This window comes from Electrophorus electricus, chromosome 16 (genome assembly GCF_041902795.1).
Source record: "Electrophorus electricus isolate QZ-2024a chromosome 16, ASM4190279v1, whole genome shotgun sequence".
Lineage (NCBI taxonomy): Eukaryota > Metazoa > Chordata > Actinopteri > Gymnotiformes > Gymnotidae > Electrophorus > Electrophorus electricus.
Genome location: NC_137512.1, coordinates 6,639,402 through 6,663,356, shown reverse-complemented (window position 1 = coordinate 6,663,356; position 23,955 = coordinate 6,639,402). Strand labels below are relative to the sequence as shown.

The window sequence follows — 23,955 nt, the reverse complement described above, 5'->3', positions numbered from 1 at the left end:
CTCAGCAGCACAGGGGACCAGGCCATGGCCTGGTCTGTATGCCCCAGCTGGGAAGAGGAGAGCCAATCACAGCCAATATGACACATACGAGCCGGTGCCATGCTCATATCAGCTCATCGTATTGCTGATCTTCAGTCATTTTGTTTTCAGCAATTAATGGCGCTGTTGGGCAGGGAAGATAGCAGGTGACTTGCTTTCAGCAATTGAGTGTTTGTCTGGTAGCATGTCTTACAATCTCTGAAACTGAAACCCTGCTGTGCAATCCATGCTGAGTTTCTTCTCAAAATGGAACACTTGTCACAGAAATTCCTCTCTTCATCTCTGACTGCCTGTAATGAGTGTTTACTTTTCTTTTTTTATACAGTACACACACAAACCAGCAGTCCATCCTTTACATATCCTCTGGAATTTGTGAAATGACACACTTAACAGAGCCAAAGGTTGATTTTTAGCTACTTGTTTTGGATGGAAGGAGGATTAGGATGTCTGCTGGGGCCATGTAATCATGCAGAGGTTTCTCTTCGCAGCTTCTGCCCACGTCTCCCTATAAACAGAGTCATGCTTAGGTTGGGAGAGTATGACCTCAGCGGGCTGCGAGCATTCTTCTCCCAGGTCCTGCTGGACTTGTGTCTGGCATTGTGTCTGATGCTCAGCTAGCGCGAGGCCATTTTGTTTCCAGTAATCTTAAACGAGTCGGCATGCTCTACCACATTGTTTGCGTTTTGCTTTTGTTTTTTTTGGGGGGGGGATTTGAGGAGAATTAATCCTGTAAAATACTATAGCTATTTTATTGTTTTGTTTTTTGGTTTTTTTAAACAAGTTATTGACTGCAGGCATTATTTTGGTATATTAAGACCTAATTTATAGTACATCCGTATCTGTTATTACATTTAATCTTGATTGCAAAGAGGTTCATGAACCTGTTTTTCATTTGTTCACCATGAGTACAAGGATTCATGAATCGTATTCAATGTATTGCCATATGTGATCACAAATGACTAATATGCATATTCTTTAAACGATCAGCATCCTGGCTGAATTCAGCACCAAGCACAACCTTTCCTGAGAACCGTTGCTTTGCCTCCTGCCATTTTGCTGCTCCTACGCTCCCTTGTGTTGGAGAGGGAGCCCTTGCGTGTGTAAGTGGGAGAGAGGGAGGTGTGTCACAGCGCGGGGTTTCTGCTGCTTGCTCCTCCCCCCCCTCCCCCTCGCGTCTCCCCCAAAGCATCCTCTACGGCAGCAGTAACACGAAGAGAGATGCTGCCCGGGTTTTGTCTGGCCGCGGACGGATGAGTGCTCATCTCAGATTGGCGAATTAGGCTCCCATTGCTGCACCTGTCTGTTCCAGGAGTCCTGCCTCTGGACTTTGCCACTAGCTGTGCTGCTGCAGGTCCTTTTGAGAACCAGAGGAGAATCCTTACACTCTCCTGAAGGAAGGTCTTTTTTATTATTTATTTGAATGCCCTCCTCTTTACAACCTTCTCTCCTTTTCTGCTTTTGTCCTCCGTGGGTTGTTTGTTTGTTTGTTTGTTTGTTTTGGGGGGGGTTTGAGGTAGGTGGGTTTTGGTAGCTGCTGCTTTTTTGGGTCCCTCCACCTCAGTGCTTCAATGAACATGCCGTGCGCTGCCCTGCGCTGTCAGGCGTGCTCCCACACACCTCAGCTGCTTCTCTGAATGCTGTCCCATCTGGTTGTGCTCGAGAAGCCTGATTAGTTGCTTGCCTTTCTGGACTTGCAAAATGCTGTTCTCACCTCGGTTTTCCCTGTCCAACATTCACGTGAAACTGACCGCTAAGGGCTTACTCCGGAGCCTCCAGCTGTTGTCTGGCTGCAAGAAGAGCACGGTGGTGTTTCGAACAGGTGTGTCACTCACCAGTACGTATCTAAATGATCCATAAAATGATTTACGGAGATTTTCTCTTATGTACAGATTCACTTTGGTATAATTAAATGGCATCTCTTTCAATATGCTATCTCCTCCATGTCGAATCTTTTGAGATGTATGTCTATTTTTAGCAGGGCTGTTTTCGCTCTCTGTTGGCGAGTATTTGACATTGGCTGCTCGTGTATATGCTGAAAAAGGCATCCACCTGCTGACCACAGCTGTTTGCATAGACTAATGAATGTTTTCTAACCACAGGTGTTAGGAAATGCCTGTAATATATATTTTTTATTAACATGACTTGTTTACTAACATTTTTATTAACACGCCTTCACACTTAATTCTCAAACTGCTGCATTAGAGGATGGTTATTTTCGGCTGTAGTCTCATGTGTTCTTATAAACATTTTTTTCACTGGGTCAAATTCCCATGGAAAAGGCTCCTCGGGAATTGAATGTTGATTTCATTCTTTTTTAGCATAGATAATGGCCAAATAAGGGGACTATCCTAGACTTTGTTTTTCCCCTTGCATGGCTGATATGACCTATATTTAATCTGGGTGATCTATGAAAAGGTTCAGGGTCACGTTTCAGTTATGTATGTCAACATGTACACCTCCATCAGAACAAAGGTTTGTTGAAGCTTCTAGTATAATTATGGTGTGTGTTCTCTGTGATTATAGACCTGACTTGCCCATAATATGGGTGTTATGTGGGTAATTAATCTAGGTCAGACACATTTCTGCATGATAAATTAAAGTGCCCATGCTAATTTTTTCTGTCTTATCTTATAATATCATCTTTCAAACAAGAAATTGATATACTAGCTATTGCTCTTGCTTGGCAGAAGATTTTAGTTGAATTATGTTGACTCGGTCAGGAATATTGTGCAAAAGTCAGAGAATTAAATGCTTTCATTTATATAATTTCCAGTCAAAATGGGCATCATATTATTCATTTTCAGTGTCAGGAAAATATGTATGTATATATACATATAAAGCATTTACAGAAAATTGCACAAAACCTCCAACACTAACCATAATATTAAGCCAATCAGTGTTTTAATTTATCCTCTCTACTTTAATGCACCTTACTGACACTTTTTTTTACTTTTCCACTCTTCCAGTCTTCAAACCGGCAAGTTACAGCAGTTTCCCCCCAACAAAAGGTGTCTCTTACATCGATTCCCTTTAGACAGCCCCCCTATATTCCCACAAGCAAACACCTAAAAATGCTTTAGGTGCTTTGCACATTTTTTCCCCCCCGTCATGTACATCTAAAATTGGATATTTATGAAGATATTGTTCCACTTGCATATTGAAGGGTAAGTCAAATGAAAAAAGTAATTCAATTAAATCAGGAAAGTGTTGTCTCCAACCTTTCTGATGTGTTGGCATTTGGGTTTTTGGGTTATTATACTTGTGTAGCTCGGCCCGTGCTAAACGAGAGACTACAAATGCTCACTGTTGTACCATATTGGAGGTGTCGTGCAAGAGCAACACTCCATCACGAGCTCTCAGCTTTAGTGCTGATGGTATGTATGACTGCCTTGAGTGTTCTCAATGAGTCATTTGTTCAAAAACAAGTAGCCCAGCAAGTGTTTTGAATTAACCCAGTAGCCCACCCACATGGGCTGAGCTGTCCCCTAGTGGCACAAGAGAATGAAGAATGCTCATTGTCATTGAATGCTTATTGTGTCATTCCATCTGGAGCAATTAAAGACCTCTGTGATATGCCAGAAATGCCATTTGCAACTTGACATGCCAGATATACCATTCACAATCTTTTTAGTCAAAGAAGTGTGGCAAAAAGCAGTATAAAGGCCTGTATTTTAATCTTATGTTTTCAGTAGCCAAAATACAGATCACCTCTGTACTGCGTGGGACTGTTGAGCATGGTCTGTAGCCTACCATTTGCCATGGATGTCTTGTTTGCCACAGATACCTCTGCCAGAGAGTGCCAAATGTATCATCTCTTAAGCTTGTCTGAATAATTCAAGTGTTGGATGGCGATGAGTCATTTATAGCAACATGCAAGCTGTTGCATAGCAAGCTCTTCTATAATAAGTATAGAATTGATTTTGTTTACATGGGATGTTTTCTATTGCAGTACATTCTAAAAATATGCATCCCTTTTTTTATTAGATATTAAACTTCAGTCCAAATTAGAAACTTCCTGTCCTGACGTGAACACCAGTGTTTTTCATTGGGTCGTGCATGGCTTTTTGTTTTTACCAAAGAAACATGTGCGTTGATCATGTAGTAGTGATTAGAAATCTGCACGAGGAGCTTTTGTCTGCACAAGACTACGGTGCCCAGAAGCCCCGTCAGACCATTCCAACAGAGGGATTGACTGAGAGCGAAACAAAATAACTGATCTGTGTTTACATGGAGTCACATTCTTCTGTTGGTGCAAATTGAGATCAGTTAAATCCTAATTATTTTGATAAAAATCATTTGATAACACTTTGTTCTAGCTGATGGGGAAAATCTAACAGCTCTCGTGGCAGAATAAAAAGCATTCTTTAAAGTTTTTCAGTTCTGCTGTTTTAAGATGTGCTGTGTACAGAGACCTCTGAAGGTCCGTACTACAAGTAGCGGGGGAAATGTATTAAACGTCCAGACCTCATCTTGCAACTAGGTCTAGCCTTGCGATGATGGTTGTTTTTATTACCTTTTTAAAAATAAATAAATCAATCAAAAGATTTTTGTTATGAAAAAGCTCCTGATGGGCAGTTCTGCACTGCAGTGATGTGGCAATCCTGCATTTGAGCGTTCTTGCTCCATGGTCTGCATGAAACTAAACTGTGACCAGCAGGGGGAGCCATCATACACAAGCGTTCACAAGTAAAGGCACAGTCATGGTTTTAATTATCCACTCTCCGCATTCCTTGAATTTGGAAGGAATGTTTGCAGGTATGCCATATGGGCATAGCTCTCCACCATTGCATTTTCCCCTCCAAAAGGATTGAGTTTCTTAGGAATGACATACTGCCATAACCTTTGCTAATGCAAAAATGCATATGTTTCATGCAAAGAAAGGTGCAAAGATCTTATTAGATTAATCTCTGGAACACATTTTTGCATGACCTGCATTTTTCATCACATGATAATTCTGAAATCAGATTCCTTTTTTTCCGGACGTCCAGCACAGAGAGCCAATATGTTATAATGTGTAACATGCAGTTACCTGTAAGAAGCAATGTTTCATCAAGTGTGGTAAAAGTTAAGCAGGTTGGATATGAGGATTTGCAAATGGACAGCTGCATTAATGAAAAGCCTTTGTGCTTGTGATGGCTTTACCGGGGAATTGCCAGTCATGCGACACTGGAAATTCATTTTTCATTTGAGTTTGTAATGTTCCTGGTTCCCACAGTACACGTGATAAGAACATTTCTGTTTGTTTTATGGGTGGGAAGGTTTTAAAGTATTTGCTTTTAGAAACTCGCATGTACATGTTGAAAGTATAAAGCCAGTGCTATATGTGCCTAGAACTGTTTGCTGTGGGATGAGAGCACACAGTTGTGTGTATGTAATAATTCAAATTTCTTTAGCTTAATTCTTTTTTGAGTAATGTAGTGTTTTATGTACAGTACTAATAGCAGCAGCATTGGTAAATGAAACATTGGTAAATGACACTGGATCATAGCATCACGCTGCTCACGTTTATGGCCTGCACTTTTTTTCGCAATGCAACTGTTTTTCAGCAATGTCAATTTTTATTAGAATAATTTTGGCACCAGGTTTGAGAAACTCAGTAGGTTCACACTTGTTATTTCAGTCTGCGGGGAGTTAATGAGCAGTTCCTGCATTGTTGTTTTCTAACTTGGGTGCCTCTTTTGTCTAGCATTTTTTTTTTTCTACTTCTATTTTTCCTTTAATACCTGTTTTTTGTTCAGCGCTTGGATTTGAAACGTGGCTTGCTTAGTTTAACTATGAATATTGAACTATGACATCACAGGGAAAAGGCGTCAAGAAGCTTAACCCACCGCCCACCCCCCACTCTCATGCCCACACACACACACTTGTTAAAAGTGGCATGTCACAAATGTCCTTTTGGGCCAGTCAGAGCCAATTATGTCATTCCACAACTTGTCGGCATATGGATTCGACATCAGAAAAGTCTGTTGGTCTTCATAAATCTGGAATCACGTAGGCATACTCTCCCCATACTCTTCGTTGAGCTTTTAAAGCGAATTATCTTACTGGGGAATATTTAGCGAAGGCATCTTTTTCGTCTCCTCTCCCCACGCTCACTGCTAATACCTCCTTGCTGCCCCTCTGGCCTTTATTGTGTCCGGGTGTTGTATTTATAAAGCTCCTGTAAATCAAAACTAGCATGACCCAGCCTGGCTGAAATAAGAGCGCTTAGAGGGGGCGACGGGATCAAGAGATGGGCACAATCTCAGTCGGCACTCCGTTCAGTGGCAGGGAAGCGGGGGCTCGCGCGGCTCACGATTCACAGCCTGTCTCGGAGACGGCGTAGACGGAGGCTCCCACGGTCAGACGCCAGGGCGCGGTTCTCCCACGTGTGGGGTACGGGTGCTGGAAGGTGCACGGCGTGCACTGAAAGGAAGCATGCTGAACACGGGGCCGCTGCTAAGCGGGTGTTCTCTTCCAGTCGACAAGGGCAGGGTGAAGGCGAGCACGCGGGGCCAGGCCAGCGGCCAGCCAGACCTTGTGCCGCCGGAGACCAAGCCACGCGGCGTGGAGTACTACAAGACTTTGTGCGAGAGGAAGAACCAGACCATTCAGCAGCTGAAGAGCAGCTTCCGCGCCAGCAGCCGCAGGTTCGAGGCCATCGCCGTGGTGGTGCAAAACCTGTATGCTGAGGTAAGCAGGATGATCACTGTTTAATGCCTTGGAATATTTGTACTGTCTTCTCCAAACACTTCCTGGTGCTGCTGTTTAAATGTTCATGTTGAGAGTGGTTACATTTCTCTGAAGACTCAGACAGTTCTCAGTTTGTATAGTATTTTGTTTATTTTGGCCATGCCAGGTTGGTCCTCAGTTTGGAGTTTGTTTGACGTGTGTGTGTGTGTGTGTGTGTGTGTGTGTGCCTTTACACTCTCTTCCCTGCTTTCTTTGTTTTGGTGATGCCTTCAAGTAGGTCAGTGATTTACCTTTCACAAGTTGGTTTCTAGGGAGGCCAGTCTACCCCATTAATCACACCCCCTACATTACATGCTCTACATCACACCCTCGGCAATGTAGAATATTTTAATTAAAATATTAAACCAAAGATATGAAATCTTGGACAGTTATAGCTGTCTTTTTGTTGTCCTTTTTTAATTAAGTTGGCAATTTTGTAAACGAGCTATATTCACCATATCAATACATTTACTTGATATATATTGTATGCTGTAATGCCTCCATCAAAACAAGTCTGTACTTCTAATACCTGGAGGCCTTTTTTTTTTTTTTATTTTTTTTTTTTTTTTTATATATATATATATATAAAGATTCTGTGCAGATCAGAGCTTGCAGCCTATAGAGATGTCCTTGATAGTTCACTAAATATGCATTAGTATTCACATATGAGCCTACTCTCAGGTATTCACTGATAACAGATTCTGGTAGGTCTTCAGGGAGTGATCAGCCCACTCAAATGTAATTTTATCTGTCACCAGTCAGGCCCTGAGCAGAGCTTTAGATACAGGGCATGAGTGAGTATTTGCACAGTGTATATTTAAGTTCACTTTCAATGGGTCTAGTTCTTCGATCACTACTGGTCCTGACATGTGATGGGGATTGACACCGATGCTCATAAGCATGACACCTGATATTCGGTTATTGAAGTCTGGTACGCTTGCGTGGGTGGAATCGATTTAGCCTCCGATCCAGGAACATAGATATCGTAGGATGGATATGGATTATTGAGGAAGGTTTTGTCTTTTAGAGGTTTGCCAGATTAGATTCTACTTTTATATGTTGTGTGCATTTGATATGAGGATCGTCGTACCATGAAAAGTGGTTCCTTAAAGTATTCGTTTGATACCTTTTTAATTCAATCAATTCAGTTTTTTGTTTAGGACACGCGTATTTCATTGACAACAAAGAGCTCACACAGCCTTCTCACCTTCATCCTTTGTTTGTTTGCTATGACAGCACATAATTATATACAGTTACATATTAGCACATAAACTGATTGTATTTTGTTATAGGAACACAATGTCCTGCAGTGCAAGCTGTTAAACAGAAAGCAGATTTTGGCCTAAGAATAGCATTTGTGCCTACTGTCCTCTCTTTGTAAGTACGTGCAGCTGCCAACTTTATAGCGTTGCAAGCAGAGCCAGGCAATCCGAAAGGTGTAATTAGGTCCATATCGTTTGTTTGCAAAAAAAAGTTGTCACCACCCTTAGCACGTTGCCATAAGTTTACTATAAGGCGGCGCACATCCATTTTGTTGAGTCACATCTTTTGCACTGATGAGTAGCATTGTTTGTGTAGCGCCAAAACAACATTGTTTTTGCCTGTTTTTGGTGGCCCCTTTTAGTTTAAAAAGCTGCTGTCCATTGACTTCTGATGCAGTTTATTAGCAAGTCGCTTAGTAGCTAAGGGACATTTTAAGGTATTAGAGTGGCTTTTCTTGTGACATTGAAGGCTTCGAGTCTGTGTGGTCTGGGGACTAACACAATTGTTTTGTTTTTTTTAATTGGAACATAAAACCACCTTTAATAAAACATAGGAATTACTTTAGGCTTCAATCTATGTCCAATTTGATCTTTCTTGTTATCTTTGTGGTGCAGAAACGTTTGGGCGAATATATATTTTGCTGCTAACCCCATATGCATTTCTGTGAAATATCACATGCATTAAATTAGTATATTTAGAGGGGCACTGGTGTGTGAGGAGGAACGCAGTTCTCAAATAACGTGAACCTGAGCTGACCGAGTAGAGCGCAGACTCTCCCCTCTCTCGTCTGCTGTGGGAAGGTCACTGTTGACCCCTCTACCGTAACATGCAGCATTTCAGTAAGTGCCACTCGATCAGGTTACTGTCAGACTTCCGTTTGTGTTTTCCATCCCACCCTTCTTTTATTTGCCTTGGGTGGCGGTCTCAAAGTGCAGCGATTGCGTATCCTTCCCACATGCATAGCATTCTCTCCTGCTGCTCCTCTATTAGTGACTTTATGGTAAACCCTCACCACTGGGAAGCGAGTGGTTGGTGGAGCCCAGGTCCAATGGAATGGCTCTATCCCGCCAGCCCTCCGATGTAAAGGGGGAGAGGGAGCAGTTTGTGTGGGGAGGTGGAGGTGGCCACGCTTCCTCCACCTGGACTGCTGTCTCCCTGCAACTCCTCTGGACTGAGCGAAGCCGCACCAGAGCGCTGCGCCATGGGTTGCTCGGGCAGCAGAGCGTGCCTTAAGGGTCCCTACGCTGGATCCAGGGTAAAGACGCTGACCTCCTCTGGGACCAGGCTGGGATAGGAAAGTGGATATGTGCGGCTGCCTGCCCTGGGCATCCACAGTCGGTCTCACGGTTTTAATTATTAAGCTTGTGCCATGAGGTTTGAGAGCTTTAAGTGACTCATCATCTAATGTCTGCTGTTTGTCACTTACGCGGGCAGTTACATTCGCTCTGCCAGAGGCTGTTTTAACAGAGTCATTAGGTCCTGTCTGGTTCGGATGCACGTCATGGGCTTTATTAGTCTGTAGGGGAAGGCACAGGTTGGGAAGCTAGCAGGCAGCTGCTGCGTTGCTCCTGCGTCTTTTTGGTAGGCTGACTAGAGCACAGCAGCTCCCAGGCTGCCTGCTCCACTCCTAAAAAAGAAAGTGAGTGAGGCAGTTGGGAGCAGTAGAGCAATGGGCATCAAACAGTTGCATGAAGAATCCGGTTAGTGTGTGCATAAGCTTATGATGTTACCTTGTTGTTTAGTCAATATGTCAACTTCCAAGCATAATGCAGAAGTGTATATAGGAATGAAATATGCTTTAGCTTTGGTTTGATTTAATCTCGTTGCTAAGTCCTATTCAAACAATAATATCCTGCTTGTCTAAACCTATGATGAGCACATATTTTGTTCATTTTCGATGAGCAAACTGACCTTTTTTACTGTAGCTGTAGGCATAACCATGTTTTTAACCACATTACTGTTGGAATTGAACTGTGGTTGGGTCCATTCATGTCACAAGATTAATTGATTTATTTATCACAGTTTTGTTGTTTTGTATATAGTGCATGTTACCCGGTCACTGAGGAAAATTCTGTGTACTGCATACGAGTTGCTCATATGGGTCTCCCCTTTTTGTCTGCAGCACGAAGACACTGTGAAACGGCGGCAGGAGCTTTCTCTGGAGCTGCTGAACTTGCACGAGAACCTCGGTGAGTGGGCCATACGGATGCCGGACATGTCCCATGTGTTCGTGACGGCCGTCTAAACTCTACATTTGGCCGTCGCCTTTTAATAAGCCAATTGCTTATTAAATCGAAGTAACCAATGAGCAGAGAGGTTGGGGGATGCTGCTCCTCACAGTACTGCTCCGGGTGGCCCTGCCTCCCACTGCTAGCCCTTAATTTGTTCCCTGTCCTCTGTGTTGTTTCACCTAGCCGCCGCTACGTGTAGATCACCGGGCAATGTTGGTACAGGGACGAGGACGGATTGTCTGTTTTACTACCGTGTAACATGGCAGGCCAAAGTCAGTAGAGCCTTGCTTTGCCTTAAAGGCAGTTTGAAAGAGAAACATTCTTCTGCACGCACAGAATGATGCTGGCAGCCATCCCTCATGCACCAGTGCCCCAAAGCCCAGGTCCTGTTTCTGCCTGTACGGGAAATACCCCGCACTGTAGCAGTGAGTGGGACTGCACTCACTTATAGGAGAGGAGATGCTTGTCCACTAGGGTTCAGCGTTCCTATGAAAACATATATCATTAACATTTCCATGATGATTATCTGTTACACATGCAGTTGTTTATGGACTTGTTGAGCTCAGGCATGATCTGCTGTTTATGAATAGTAAGGTCAGGTTCATTCCTTAAGACTCTTTGTTTTTAATGGGTTACAGAGCAGGATACCAGAGAACCTGCCAACCTGACTTTCAGAGTACTTTATTGTCCATTTTTCTTCAGTGGTTTTTGTCATTATGTCTGCTCTTAATCCTATACATTATTTTTCATTTCTATCATGAATTATGCTGTCTCATCTCATAAGCATATTCCAGGTGTCTGTGAATGCTTAAGACCCTTAAATGACTTACACTGACCACCACATGGGCCATGCCAGTATTTGAAGTCATTTTTGTTACCAACATGAGGATTTAAACATTGATCTCCACTTGCTGTTTCATATGGCTGTCATGAGATTCCTGTTTAAGTGACATCACTGAACTGTGAATACTAGAGCTTGAGTGTGTTGGCTTCTTGCCAGACTTGCAATATAAAATGCCGAGTCTTATTAAATGGTTAATGTACATTGCTCTTGGAGGCTTCAGTAAACTCACAAATAAGGCTACGACATGTGCTTTGTCCTTCCTCCTACCTGGACTTCTATCAGGGAGGTGTGTTATTCATGCCACACCGTGTAACCTACACGTACATACATGCATGGCTTTTCACACTTTCATTTATTAAGTGTTTGTGGGTGATTGTGTTTCATTTACAAGTGATTAAACCAGCAAGTCATCAAAACATTGAGCCGCCATGGAAGAATAATTGGGCCTTAAATTTGGGAGCTATCCAACACTACAGTCGTTTTACTCAAGTTTTTATTTACTCAGCCTTTTTTAGTAAATGTCTGTGTAGATGCCAGTTAGCTTGCTGGATTCCCCCTGTATCTGAAACACCTACATATCAGGTCTGCACATGGCAACTCTGATAAGCCACAGCATGCTTTCCTCAACCACGTTCTCCAGTGACACATGCACTTCTGCTTCCTATCTGTTACCCCCCCCCCCCCCCCCCCCTTCACTCACATTATTCCGAGTATTTAGAGGATGTGCATTTGAGGTCTGCTGCATAAATTTTCCCTGTAATAGAATTACACTGCAGATTTATGAAACGCATCCAGCCATTAACGAGTGCTGTCTCAGGCTCATCTGCTGGCTCTGGCATAGCATATGCCCCCCCCCCCCTCCCCTCCACCCCCATCCTGGATCCTGGAAACAGGTTACAGGACAGACTCGATTCATCCTTTAGTGCAGCATGCGTCATCAGTGATCTTTTTTTTTTCCACATCATTCTCATGACTGTTTTTCGATTGGTCTTAATATAAACATGATTGGATTAAGGTATTTGTATAGGGTGTATCTGTTTACCCCAATGGTTTTGTTTTGTTTTTTTTTCCTAATCACTTTGTTACAGTCACATATTGATTTGACCCCAAGTCCCTCCTCTTGATTTATGATTACAGTCAGATGCCGGTCAGTGACTCATTATCATGTGAGTCAATAATCACGTTAAAGTGATTTTCGGAAAGAAATCATGAAAAAAAAAAAGGAACACTAACTGATTTTCTGGGCTGAGATATGGCTTCGCTTTCTGATTGTGTAGTACCACAGTTTCCATCGTCTTTGCCAATTTTGTCACTGGTGTTGCTGAGGGCAACCCTTCTAGACTGGCACTTGTGCTGCTAAAGGACAGCAAACATCTGAAAAAGCTAAATGTGTTCAAGTTAACCACAAGCCTAACCTGCTACCGCACAAGATGCTTGATTGACTGCTCAGCCTTGCACACACTGCAGAGTACAAAGCACAGCAGCTGCAGGCGCGATTCTCCAAGCCACTGGTAGCGTACGAGCTGAAACAGTGGCACGTCTCAGCTCTGCTGGGAAGAGGCTGGGAAGCATCTGTTGCCAACAGTAAAGAGCCATTCAGAAATGGAGACTTCTAGTCCCTCGCCGACAGTGAAATGCTGGGCTTCGACTCATGAGAAAAAGCAGCTTATGTTCCTTTGTCGTTCATGGATATGTATATCATGTTATCATCTGTCACAACACTCTCCTTTTTTTCTCAGTTATGGCTCGACATCCAGTCTCACGTAACAGTTGTAGCTTTGCATGCATTGCCAATGGAGATTCCACAACTGTGCTGACAACTGTGTATTTGAACGGGATGCTTTTCTAGTGAATCATACCATCAAGTGTTGGCAGGACATTATGTCAAGGCAGCAAATGTGTTTTTAGCTTTGTCTTTCCGGATTTGGTGTGCACTAGACACTAGTAAAACAGTGCTATAATAAATGCACGTTTTTTTTGTTTGGGTTTTTTTGCGAGTCTGTGTGTACTCACACACCTCAGTTAAGATATGGAAGTAACTTGTGAATTAAATAAATAAATAAAATGCATAATTTACAGCCCCAACCCACAAAAAGAAAGTATTGATTTTAAATTGACATTGATTTGTGTTTCATTGCAGACAGTATGAACACAAGATATTTCATGTTTTGTCTGGTCAGCTCTTTTTCACTTTGTAAATATTTTTAAATATGTATCCATTCCTTCCAATTAGGCCTGCAACACATTCCAAAATAAAAGTTGGGACAGGGGCATTTTAAGGCTAGCAATGAGGTAAAAATAAATAATGATGTGATTTGAAATGGCTGATGGTCAACGGGTGATTGTATTCATGATTTGGTACAAAAGCAGTATTCAGGAAAGCCCAATGGTTTAGGAGCACATGTGGGCTGAGGACCACCACTTAGATCCCCCCACCCCCCCAAAAAAGTGAAAAATTAATGTTTTAAAACAATTTCAATGTTCTTGAAAGATGAGAAGGCATTTGGCTATTTCACCATCTACAGTGCATAACATAATTAAAAGATTCAAAGAATCTGGAGGAAGTTCAGTGCATAAAAAGAAAGGGAGACAATTTAAGCTGAATAACCCTCCAGGCTATTACCAGCAATGAGTCCAAAAACCAGGGTCTCGTTGGGTTGTCAGTAACTTACACTTCTTTGACGGGACCATTAATATGGAACAGTGTAAAAGAGGAGTACAAACATATGCTGCCTTCAAGATGACATGCTTTCCAGGGACACCCATTCATATCTTGACAAGACAATACAAATCCACATTCTGCAAGCATTACAAAGGAATGGCTTAGAGGGTACAGCTGATAGACTGGCCTGTTTGTAGTCCCTACTTGTCCACAGTAGAGAGTGTGTAGCACATTTTGAAATGTAAATAAAGTTCAAATAATGTGCCATTTTATTGTTGTCAGTGTAATACAGGTCGGAGATCATTTTTCAAATCACTGTTTTCACTTTTCATTTTAAGTTGACAGGCATGCCAGCTTTTTTCTGATTTGGGGGTTGTAAGTGATTTAGCTTCAGACCTGTACTAAAGGAGGCAATGTGTTCCACAGTGAGTTCCGTCCAGGCTTGCGAGCGTTTGGAGCAGGACAAGGAAGAGCTGCGTGCTGCGTTTGATGGAGTGCTGCAGAAGGTGCAGGAGCAGCACTGCTCCGACCTGCTTGACCTGGAGGAACGCTTAAAGACCTTCTACTTGGCCGAGTGGGAGAAGGTCCACCAGACCTACCAGGAGGAGGCGGACAAGTGCAAAGCCCACATGGAGCAACAGGTGAGTGGGAGTGATGGATGTTTCATCACATGGGTTATTGGAATTCTCACATGTCCTCTTGGACATCCCATTGGTAAAACTCATCGACACAGCTATTTTCATTCAGTGACTATACCTATATTTCTCTGGTTATGTTGCTAACTGTTACTTGATCTTTGAGTTACTAGAAGTTTCCATTTGTCTTCAGAGTTGAGCATGCCAACAATTTTATATTTTTGGCTTACAATGTAGTGAGCTTTCTTCTGTGTACCCATTCGTGTGTGTGTGTGTGTGTGTGAGGTTTCTGAAACACTTGCCAAAGTGCTTCAGATACTGAGGCTATTTTTTTGCCTGTGTAGCTGGATGAGTTGAAAGCCAGTCATGAGACTATGAAGAAAGAACTGGAAGCCAGCCATGAAGAGAAGGTGGAGAGCCTTAAAGAGCACTACGAACAATCTTTGGAAGGTGCCAAACTTTTGTTTTTCCCTCAACACCCAAGCTGTTACCAGTGTGTATATATATGTAGCATCCATACAGTTTTTGCCATGAACTTTGCCTGGTTTTGTTTTCTGTCTCTCTTAGAAATCAAAAAATCTCATGAGCAGGAGATGCAAGCTCTTGAAAAAACACTAAAAGATGCAGAAGCAACATTATCTGTAAGCCAGTCCCACCATTATTAATCCAGCAATACCTACTACCTATAGTTATTTTAATAGGCAATAAACACTGATACTGACACATTTTGCCTCTGTTAGAATCAAATTGAGGAGCTCACAACAGAGAACAACGTCCTCAATGAGAGACTAAAAGTAGAAGAGGATCAAAGAAGGCAGTTTGCTGAGAAATATCAGGTACGTTACACACCATCCCCCAACTCTTAACTTATCCTGTGCCATTCGTCTGTGTTATCAGGCAGACAGGAATAGTAGCCACTGATAGCAAAGTTTGAACACTTTCTATCCATTTAGGGCATAACATGACCTTCAGGGAGTGGTAGGTTAATATTAGACAGAGCCCTCTGGTCACTGTTAAGTGAGTTTTGGCTCTCCTAGCATTCTCAAAGTGCACACAAGGGATTTTGATGGTGATCCTCCATTGAACTGCCAGACTCTCTGAATACAGTATAAAGAACAGGCTTACTCCAGTCATTCAGTGCTTTGCTGTTACTACATATTGTCATATTATGGAGTTATTGGACCTACTCTGAGGGAAAATTCAAAGGATTCCCCCTCATAATTTACCAGAAATAAATGCTTTGTGTATATCCTCAAGCAAACACAGCTTTGGCTGCTTATTTCACCATGCATCAATTTGTTAATCCTTCTGAAGGCACCAAGAATCAGGTGTTTGGGAACATGAACAAATACTTTGAGCTTGATCGTTAACCTTTACTGATTCCAGAAGGACTCCCACACCCTGTACCTGGAACAAGAGCTGGACAGTCTGAAAGTGGTGCTGGACATTAAGAACAAGCAGATCCACCAACAGGACAAGAAACTCATGCAATTGGACAAATTAGTGAGCTCAACTCTTCGTTTTGGCTGTCGGTTTTATCAGCCTTCTCTCATTTCACTGATTCATGAAATTGGAGGAGGTTGAGGAAAATTCAAAACAGAAAGCATCTGTTTCACGTTATACAATATGTCATGTGGTTGTCATGGTCAAGCTGGCAAGGCAGAGCTCGAGATCATGACCTTGACTGTTTTTAATTGTGTAATTCCAGATGGAGAAGAACGTGAAGCTTGACGAATGTCTTAAGAAGGTCCAGCAAGAAAACGAGGACCTAAAAGCCAGGATGGACAAGCATGCTGCTTTATCGAGGTATCACCAAATATTTTTGTATTTACATTTGGCCGATGCTGTTATGCAGAGCACCTTACCATTTTGATCATGTTACAGAGGTTTAAAAAAAAATGTAGTGTTAGAAGTCTTGCCCAAGAACTCTTATTGTTATAGCATGATGCACTTACCCAGACAGGGGATTTAACCCAGTCCCTCACAGGGGAGGCAGTATTCTCAACCGCTACACTCTTTTTTTTTTTTTTTTTTTTGTGCAAACATTATTGCTCAAAGGTATTTAGAATAGTTTAAAGTAATCTTCTGTAGTGTGTTGTCTTGTGGGTTATTTTTGTTTTGTTTTTTCTCCCACCCCATACCCTTGGGGTGGGTCTCTCTAAACTAGCTTTAATCATACAGAGCACACCAGTACTTGTAAGCCTGTGCATGAGAGCCAAGGGGATTGAGTATTCTGATGCATTTTCTGAATGGCTGTTTTTCCATGTGTTACCAAATTAAATGGTTAAAATGAATATGGGCAGTGGTGGGTGATGGGTATAGCCTATTCACAAGAGCAAGTCACTGCCGTCTTTATTAGAGACATTTACATATTTGAAACCCCTTGTAGGTGTACAGTTCAAGACTCTATCCCATTTTTGCCCTCCATAATGTGCAGCATCCTTCACCAGCATAAATGGTCAGTATCTGACCACACAGGACAGTGTGGGTGGTAGAGCACTCGCAGACCAGCATGCCTGCACCAGCCTATATTAGCATGACAGCCAGTACCATGTCAGCATTAGTAATGGCAAACGTTATGTTGACCCACCATATCAGTGTCAGTATCACCTGAGAATGTCCTGCCACCCAAATAATATCCAGCCTCACAATTGTCCTGTAGGCAGAAACTGACCACTGTTGAGAGTTAGGTTATGGTTCCTCATTGTCTTGTATTTGTTCAGCATGATTCATGTGCTCATTTTGTTTTCTTTTCAGGCAACTCTCCACAGAGCAGGCTGCCCTACAGGAGTCTCTGCAGAAGGAGACCAAGGTCAACAAGCGTCTGTCTATGGAAAATGAGGAGCTTCTTTGGAAGCTGCAGAACGGAGACCTGAGCAGCCCACGCAAAATCTCGCCATCTTCCACCTCCGTCGGTCTCCGTTCCCCTCGCAACTCGGACGTCTTCTCTAGCCTCCCAGTTTCACCCAGATAACACTGGCCCTCAGCTTCCAGGACACCCCTTGTGAAAGACTGCCACAGAGAGAGAGCTATATTAGCTGTGTCAGTGTGATCCTGGTCACCTGAAGAACACTGATCCAAAATGGATCTTCTCTCAGGTGAATCTTGTACAGCTGAATGACTATAAAGACTGAAGAAAATATTGCACAGAAGCACTTAACCAATGAGGCCACTTTTTTGTACCTTTTGTCTTTCATGTCTCGTTTTGGTAGAGAGAAAATCTCAGGGCTTGTACATAATTTCTATTTTTGGCACTGGCATTCCTTTGCTTTACCTTCAGCAAGTGCTTTCTTTGCCAGATTGTTCTATTTTGCATTAACTGGGAATGAACATTTAATGGTTGTCTTTTGAATGGAAGGATGAAAGGTTTTTTAGTGTGTCTTCAGTTTCTATGCAGAAGATGATTGTGCCATTAGAATCAAAGGATGAATAAAACAAAGAGCTTTACCACTAGCAGCCTTTAAGTCTACCACCATCACCTATTTTAACATGGCTAATGTCAGCCACTTATGGAAATTTCCCAGAATTTTACTTAACAGCATAGTAGTAGAATTTTCTTTTGCAGTAGATACAAATACAAATGAAAGCTTCTTCCAGATCCTGGAATGTGATTCCTAGAGAGATTCATCAGTGATCTGGAATAATGTCCAGTTCTTTGCTTCAAAAAGTGCTTAGGGAATCCATTCATTTTTCTCCAGGGTATTTTGAATCCACTCATCCATGGGTATTTTCAATCCACTCATTTTTGACTTGCCAGATTAGTTATTTCTAGTATTTATTTATTTGGAGCCCATTAACTGAAGGCCCCTAAATAATGGGATAATGGGTTCTAACCCCCAAGTTTCAGAGCATTGGCTAGCCCAATTACTGACTCCTTTTAGCAAATTAGTATCTGCCATTATGTGAACTGTATAGTTAAATATGAATACGGGTTTGGATCTTATGCATTCAGTACTGTTGAGCCCCAAAGAGAGTGATGGCGCCACCTATATGACCATGGGACCAATATAAATGACTGTTTGTGCATGATTCAGTGGCCTCATGAGCACCCCTCACTTTATGAAACCTCCTACTGCAGTTTTAAGATCCGACTATTTCAAATTCGTAAATTAAGGTTGTGAGGAGTAAGTAAAGGTGTAAGTGACCTGGATGAGTTCCCTTGGTTGTGTGTTGCTAAGATATTTGTGTGGGTATTAAATGTATTGCTGTGAAGCCGAAATTCTTTGAAATATGCAATTAATAAAGTCATATGAAAAAGTACCGCCAGCAGTCGCTTTGTTCATTACAAAGTGAAGCGCATCCATTCCTCTTTTTCGTTTGATAAGAAATTTTAATTTGTAGGCGCGCTGTATGCAGATGCAAACGGCAGCTGACTGAACGTAATGAAGACGCCAGCCGCAGATGAAGAAACGCAGAAGGTTTGGCTAAGCCCAGTGCAGGCGACGGTGAAATCCACGAAGTGAACAGTGAAACCAAAATAAGCAGAGGGTCTGCACTGCATTCCACATGAGGAGTCCATTACAGCCTTAGCACACTTTCCACTCTGAGCTCATCACCAAAGCCATTCTGGTCGCTGCCAGCAACACACAAATGGAGCACACAGAACCGTATGGATATTGGCATGTAGGTAATGGTTATAAGGAGAGCATAGGCCTGTGAAGGCTTTGCAACCCTTTTTTTGTGCTAGATCATAGGCAATATAAAATGTATAGCATGAAATCAATGAAAAAGGGTTTGTCAAGTTATCACTTTACACCGAAGGTTATTTTTGTTGTTGCTGCTCATTACATGAAAACATCACGCTTTTTCTCAAAAAGCCATTCATTTCTAGGCTCTACCCTTACAGTGGCTACAATCCTTAAATGGGGCAACACCAATACAGGCCAGAAGCAAGATGCCTGTGGTGTAAATGGAGTCTGTTTCAGTTTTCATGGTTTCCCTTCTTCGTCATTCAGAAGGGGCTGGTCATATGAGTTCACACGAGTGGCCACTGATGTCTCTCCGTAGGGGTTTTTAGCTGTGCATATGTAGTGTCCAAAGTCAATAGTGTCCGCGTCGTCCACGGTCATGACACTCTGGGAGATGCGAGTGGTGTGGCGCACACCTCTGTTTATCAGCCTCCATGAGTCATGAATATTTACAGGTCTTTCTTCCTGCAATGGAAGCATGAAGAAAGACGCTCAGTGTATCTGCAAATGAGTTTGTTTACATTACTAATTTGGAAAACAAATATAGAAAAGAAAATGTAAGAACTAAAAGGTTTATATATAAGGTATTGTAGAAAATTGTAATATGGTAGAAAAATACAATGAGTTGTCTCTATAGCAACTAGAACTGAAGACCTCAGAATTATTGAGACTGAGTAAGGTCCAGATGCTACTGACTATACAATGTGTTATTTTAGCAGTTTAGACAAATTAGTTAGGAGTTATTTAGCTTGACAAGTGTAGCACAGAAGATTCAGTTCACTTATCTGAGGACAATATTAAAGCAATTAAATATCCCACGTAACACTGTGTAGCTTTAGACTTCAAAGGATTTTTGAGATTTTCAATGGGCAACCTCAGTTTGATAAACTGATATATATTATGGCTATTTCCACAATACATGAATAATATGGCAACTCATGAGTCTATGACTCACCATAAACCCATTGCTGGAAAAAAAAAAATCATAAATAAAAAAATGTCCTCCAATGCATCATTATTCATGTGTGATTAGATGTTTGTCACTTAAAAATAAAATGTTCCATAATGGCAATAACCTAAATTCTTTTGTCTCATCTTGTTCTCTTTTACTTTGACAGAAATTAATGTGCCATTTACCTGGCCTGGAAAAGTCCATCTGAAGCTAACGTCAGCTTCAGGCTCACCCAGGACTGTGCAGGTGACATTAAAGATGTCGCCCCCACGCACTTGTTTTTGCGAAGCCTGAATAGTTGCAAAAGGAGGTCCACTGGGAACTAGAATGTTCAACGAATTCCGTTAAGTACTGTTTTTTATTCATATCTTCACACCGGAATACAGTCAGGCAAGTGTACGTGCTTCAGTGGAGATCTCAGCGTCTTTATCAGTAACATCCTTCTCACCTTCAACATAGAGTAGCTGGAACTTTGTGGAGATTTGCGGGGTGGTTTTGGTGGTGCTGCTGGCCTTGCAGTAGAAGGCTCCTGTGTGCTCTGGGCTGGGGCTCTGCAGGATGAAGCCTTTAGATGGCTTGTAGTAGATGAGGCTCCCATCAACAAGGATCTCCTCTGGAGGCACCTCCCTGTGCAGTGAGACTGTGGCCTTAGGAGACGTCACCCGGCAGGGCACGGTGGCTGGCTTGTCGGGCCTCAGGTACACGATCTCAAAATGGATGACCGACGGGACAAACAGCTCATCCTTGTCTTTGCAGAGGGACAAAGATGTTTGCATTACCTGTGCTCCAAGCTGAACAATACTGACTGACAGCATATTTCTGCTAAGTAAATGGTAAAAGCCAACATTGCCCATGAAAAATCATGAAGAGCTGAAATTAAATGCCAGTGGCAAATTCTACCATTGGATTATTATCAGGAGCAGTGTTTTAACACGGAATTGTGGGAGACACTGTACCTGTGAAGTATATGTAGGTGGTAGAGGTGCGATCCGGGTCCTTTTCACACTCTTCCCCATCGCAGAGTACCGCCCAGCAGCTGTACTCTCCCGTATCAGCAGCAGAGGGCGACGTCAGGGTCAACTGACCAAACTTCTCATGCTGTTTAATGCTGACACAAATGTAACACAGCAAACACACAGATCTTACTGCAAGGGGTTTTAGCATCTTCTCTAATACGTCACCATTTTTGAATAGTAAACAAAAACTGTCCACTAAATATCAAATTAATAACATCGTGTAAGATCCTGCAGAATTTAAATTGCTTCTGCCATCTAACATCCTGGATATTTAACCATAACCTTCTGGAGCATTTGAACAGATGTGAGACTGGGGTATAAACATGCATCTAGAATACGTCGAAGATTTAGAAAAGGTTGATAGCTTTTATCAACTCTAATTAGGATTTAAACTACACCAGTTAATTTAGAGAGTATGGTCTCAAGGCACATCTGAATGAATAAAACATCTGATCAAAAGCATTACTTGAGGTAGTGTACCTGAGTCTGGGGTCATTAAAGATGTCCAGGTAAGAGGGGTATGCCCAGCCAATCTTGGTTCCTTTGCATCTTAGTTCCATTGTCTTCCCAGGATTCAAACTTAGAGTGTCACCGAGACGTAGGAAACGGCCTTTGTCCAGAACCTGGGTGAGAATTGATTGAGGTTTTCCTCCGACGTCTTTCTCTTTGCCTTTTGGGTAGCGCACCTTGATCCTCTTTCGCCCTGGTCTGAAGCGGGCCTCAGTGGCCTCCTTCTTATGACTGACCTGCTGACTCACACCTGGTTCAGCATGAGGAAAATGCCACACGGAGCCATTAGTACAAAAGCTCAACCCTACTGACGTAACCCTAATGACATAACCTTTAATACTGTTTTAAACTGGGAGGCAATGTGAATAACATGGCAGGCATGCATCTTATGACAGAAACTTCTGTGAAAACTAGAACGTTTAGGAGGCCGCAGTTGCAGAATACGTTTGCCACCTTTAGAGTTTCGTGTCTACTGCTGTATGATGAAGGCATAGGGAACAGACCCAGTAACATTCCTTCAGAGTTTCACTCAGTTATTGCTCCGGTCCGAAACACAGAGCCAGAGATGGCAGAAGGAGAACAGAGGGGCAGTGCTCCCATCTGGAAAGTTTCTCCATTTTGTGTTTCCAACCCACAGTTGTACAAACAGCAGTGCAGGAAATATGCTTTTTTTTTTGTTCTTCATGCCGACACATAATGTGATCTGCTGACACTACAACTGCTGCAATGGAGCGTTCTAAACTGAAAAAGTGTAAAGATGCCCGTGAAATAACTAAATACCTATACTAAAAATAGGGAATAATTAGGGAGTTTAATCTCAAATAACATAGATTTCTTTTCCCCCCTAACTCCTGTAGAGTCCCTTCCCAAGCTTGCTCCATATCTCAGCCCTGCATCTTCAACACTAATGCTAATGCAACCCCTGGCAAACTGCACAAGCCACACAACCACAGTTACTTTCAGATTTACAGTCCTCAGTTTTGCAGGACATGAAGAGCAAAGCAGAAAAAAATGAAAACAGCTCACCGTTCTGAAGTTCCACCGAGAGCAGCGCAAGTGTGAGCAGCATGCAGAGCTTCATGGTGGCACGAGTGGACAGTCCCAGCTGTGCAGGTCTTCTTCAATCACACAGGAGGCCCAAGCAGTAGAGCCTAACCTCTGCAAGTGTTGACTGCCCTGTAGGCTTCCCCTCCACAAGAACAGTGCAATGCTGCAACCCTGCAACTTTCCAACCAAAACACCAAGTGATGCACCATCCTCTGCTGCCATCTGCTGGGAGGAAGGACACCCTGCTGCTAGCTACCATAAAACAAGGGATTTGAGCAATAAACTTGGACTTATTGCCTAGTGTGGTGCCTATTTATTTGTATAAATGTCAAAAGTTCTTTTATTATTATTATTATTTAAAAAACAGGCAAACATTGGCACTTAGTGGTGTTTTAATCTTTTCTCTGGCAGATTAAAGTAGTGGAGGCCAGTTACATCACAAATTGGTCAGACTAAGCCAGCAGGAAAATTAGTAACAAAAGCATTTCAATTTGACCACTAAAAGCTGACATGTTTGGTTGATGAAAACAAAAGTAATGCAATCAAAGCTTTTCATCAGTGTTTTCTACCCCCAGTTGGTCTGGGATTCCATGGCGTGTAGTGTACATATGACCGAGTTTTCTGATTTTATGGAACTTTTGCAAGGGACAGTAAGCTCCACAGTGCAGTGGTCCTCCAGGAATGTGAGTGAAGACCTGCTGTATGTTCTCTGGTTAAACAAAAAAATAATAATCAGCTCTCACAGCTGGTGGCTTGAGATATTGCAGAGGGATAGTACAGAGGTCTTCCACTTCTGACATACAGACCTACCAATGGTGGTGAATTGTGTTAACGTTATCTTCATACCTGACTCCTAAGCAAAGGGAGGTTAAAAATGTTTAATATCAGGACCTTGAAGGTTGTGATTTGTATACCAATATTCTACGATGATTGTAGAATTTAGAGGAAGATTTCAGATTTGAGTCCAGTGGGAAGAACTCAGAATACATTCTTACATTGTATAAAAGTTTTATACACTTGTCAACATCTGGTTCAAGTAGCATGTCAGATATAAGTGAGCAGTTATACATTCTCTGACCAAATGTACACCTATAGGTGGTCCTAATGAAATAGGAAGTTGGTGTAGTGTTTGAATTTCTAGAAGATCTGACCACTACCCCCAAAAAAACATCAAGTAAATAAAAAGGACATTTATTGACAACAATATGCTAATGTGAGTTAAAAAATACAAATTTTCTGTTGAAAATTTTGGAATCACTTTGTAATACACTCAAGATCACTATTTAATTCAAAATTATACAATGTGTAGTAGAAGACATTTTATATGGGTTATTGTTACAAAGGATACAAAGCCAAT

General features: G+C 42.1%; 2 protein-coding genes across 5 annotated transcripts; one reads left to right on the top strand and one right to left on the bottom strand.

Moving 5' to 3' along the window:
* Positions 1-1,280: 1,280 nt before the first annotated feature.
* mtus1a (microtubule associated tumor suppressor 1a) lies at positions 1,281-18,645 on the top strand. 4 transcript variants are annotated; one of them, XM_081699472.1, is made up of 10 exons: positions 1,281-1,858; positions 6,500-6,711; positions 10,136-10,202; positions 14,177-14,391; positions 14,730-14,835; positions 14,953-15,026; positions 15,126-15,221; positions 15,775-15,888; positions 16,094-16,191; positions 17,143-18,645. In XM_081699472.1, exons 1-10 carry the CDS (start codon positions 1,738-1,740, stop codon positions 17,357-17,359), a joined length of 1,320 nt encoding a protein of 439 aa, XP_081555598.1. In that variant the 5' UTR covers positions 1,281-1,737; the 3' UTR covers positions 17,360-18,645. The 4 variants fall into 4 exon arrangements, with proteins under 4 accessions (XP_081555598.1, XP_081555597.1, XP_081555596.1 ...); XM_081699471.1 differs by having other exon boundaries at positions 1,284-1,858; positions 15,772-15,888; XM_081699470.1 differs by having other exon boundaries at positions 1,284-1,873; positions 15,772-15,888.
* A 49-nt stretch (positions 18,646-18,694) lies between these two features.
* pdgfrl (platelet-derived growth factor receptor-like) lies at positions 18,695-22,928 on the bottom strand. Its single transcript, XM_027012989.3, has 6 exons — positions 22,578-22,928; positions 21,522-21,801; positions 20,982-21,133; positions 20,474-20,773; positions 20,211-20,347; positions 18,695-19,538 (listed from the first exon to the last, which is right to left on the bottom strand). The coding sequence occupies exons 1-6, from the start codon at positions 22,630-22,632 to the stop codon at positions 19,314-19,316; spliced, it is 1,149 nt and encodes a 382-aa protein (XP_026868790.2). The 5' UTR covers positions 22,633-22,928; the 3' UTR covers positions 18,695-19,313.
* Between the last annotated feature and the right edge of the window lie 1,027 nt (positions 22,929-23,955).

Excerpts from the sequence above, each read along its gene's own strand:
- mtus1a (XM_081699470.1), top strand. The coding sequence starts at position 1,738 with ATGCTGTTCTCACCTCGGTTTTCCCTGTCCAACATTCACGTGAAACTG. Across the intron at positions 15,027-15,125 it reads ATGCAGAAGCAACATTATCT|AATCAAATTGAGGAGCTCAC; the intron begins GTAAGCCAGTCC and ends TGCCTCTGTTAG. Across the intron at positions 16,192-17,142 it reads AAGCATGCTGCTTTATCGAG|GCAACTCTCCACAGAGCAGG; the intron begins GTATCACCAAAT and ends TTTTCTTTTCAG.
- pdgfrl (XM_027012989.3), bottom strand. The coding sequence starts at position 22,632 with ATGAAGCTCTGCATGCTGCTCACACTTGCGCTGCTCTCGGTGGAACTT. Across the intron at positions 20,774-20,981 it reads CACCTACATATACTTCACAG|ACAAGGATGAGCTGTTTGTC; the intron begins GTACAGTGTCTC and ends CCCTCTGCAAAG. Across the intron at positions 20,348-20,473 it reads CCAGCTACTCTATGTTGAAG|TTCCCAGTGGACCTCCTTTT; the intron begins GTGAGAAGGATG and ends TGAACATTCTAG.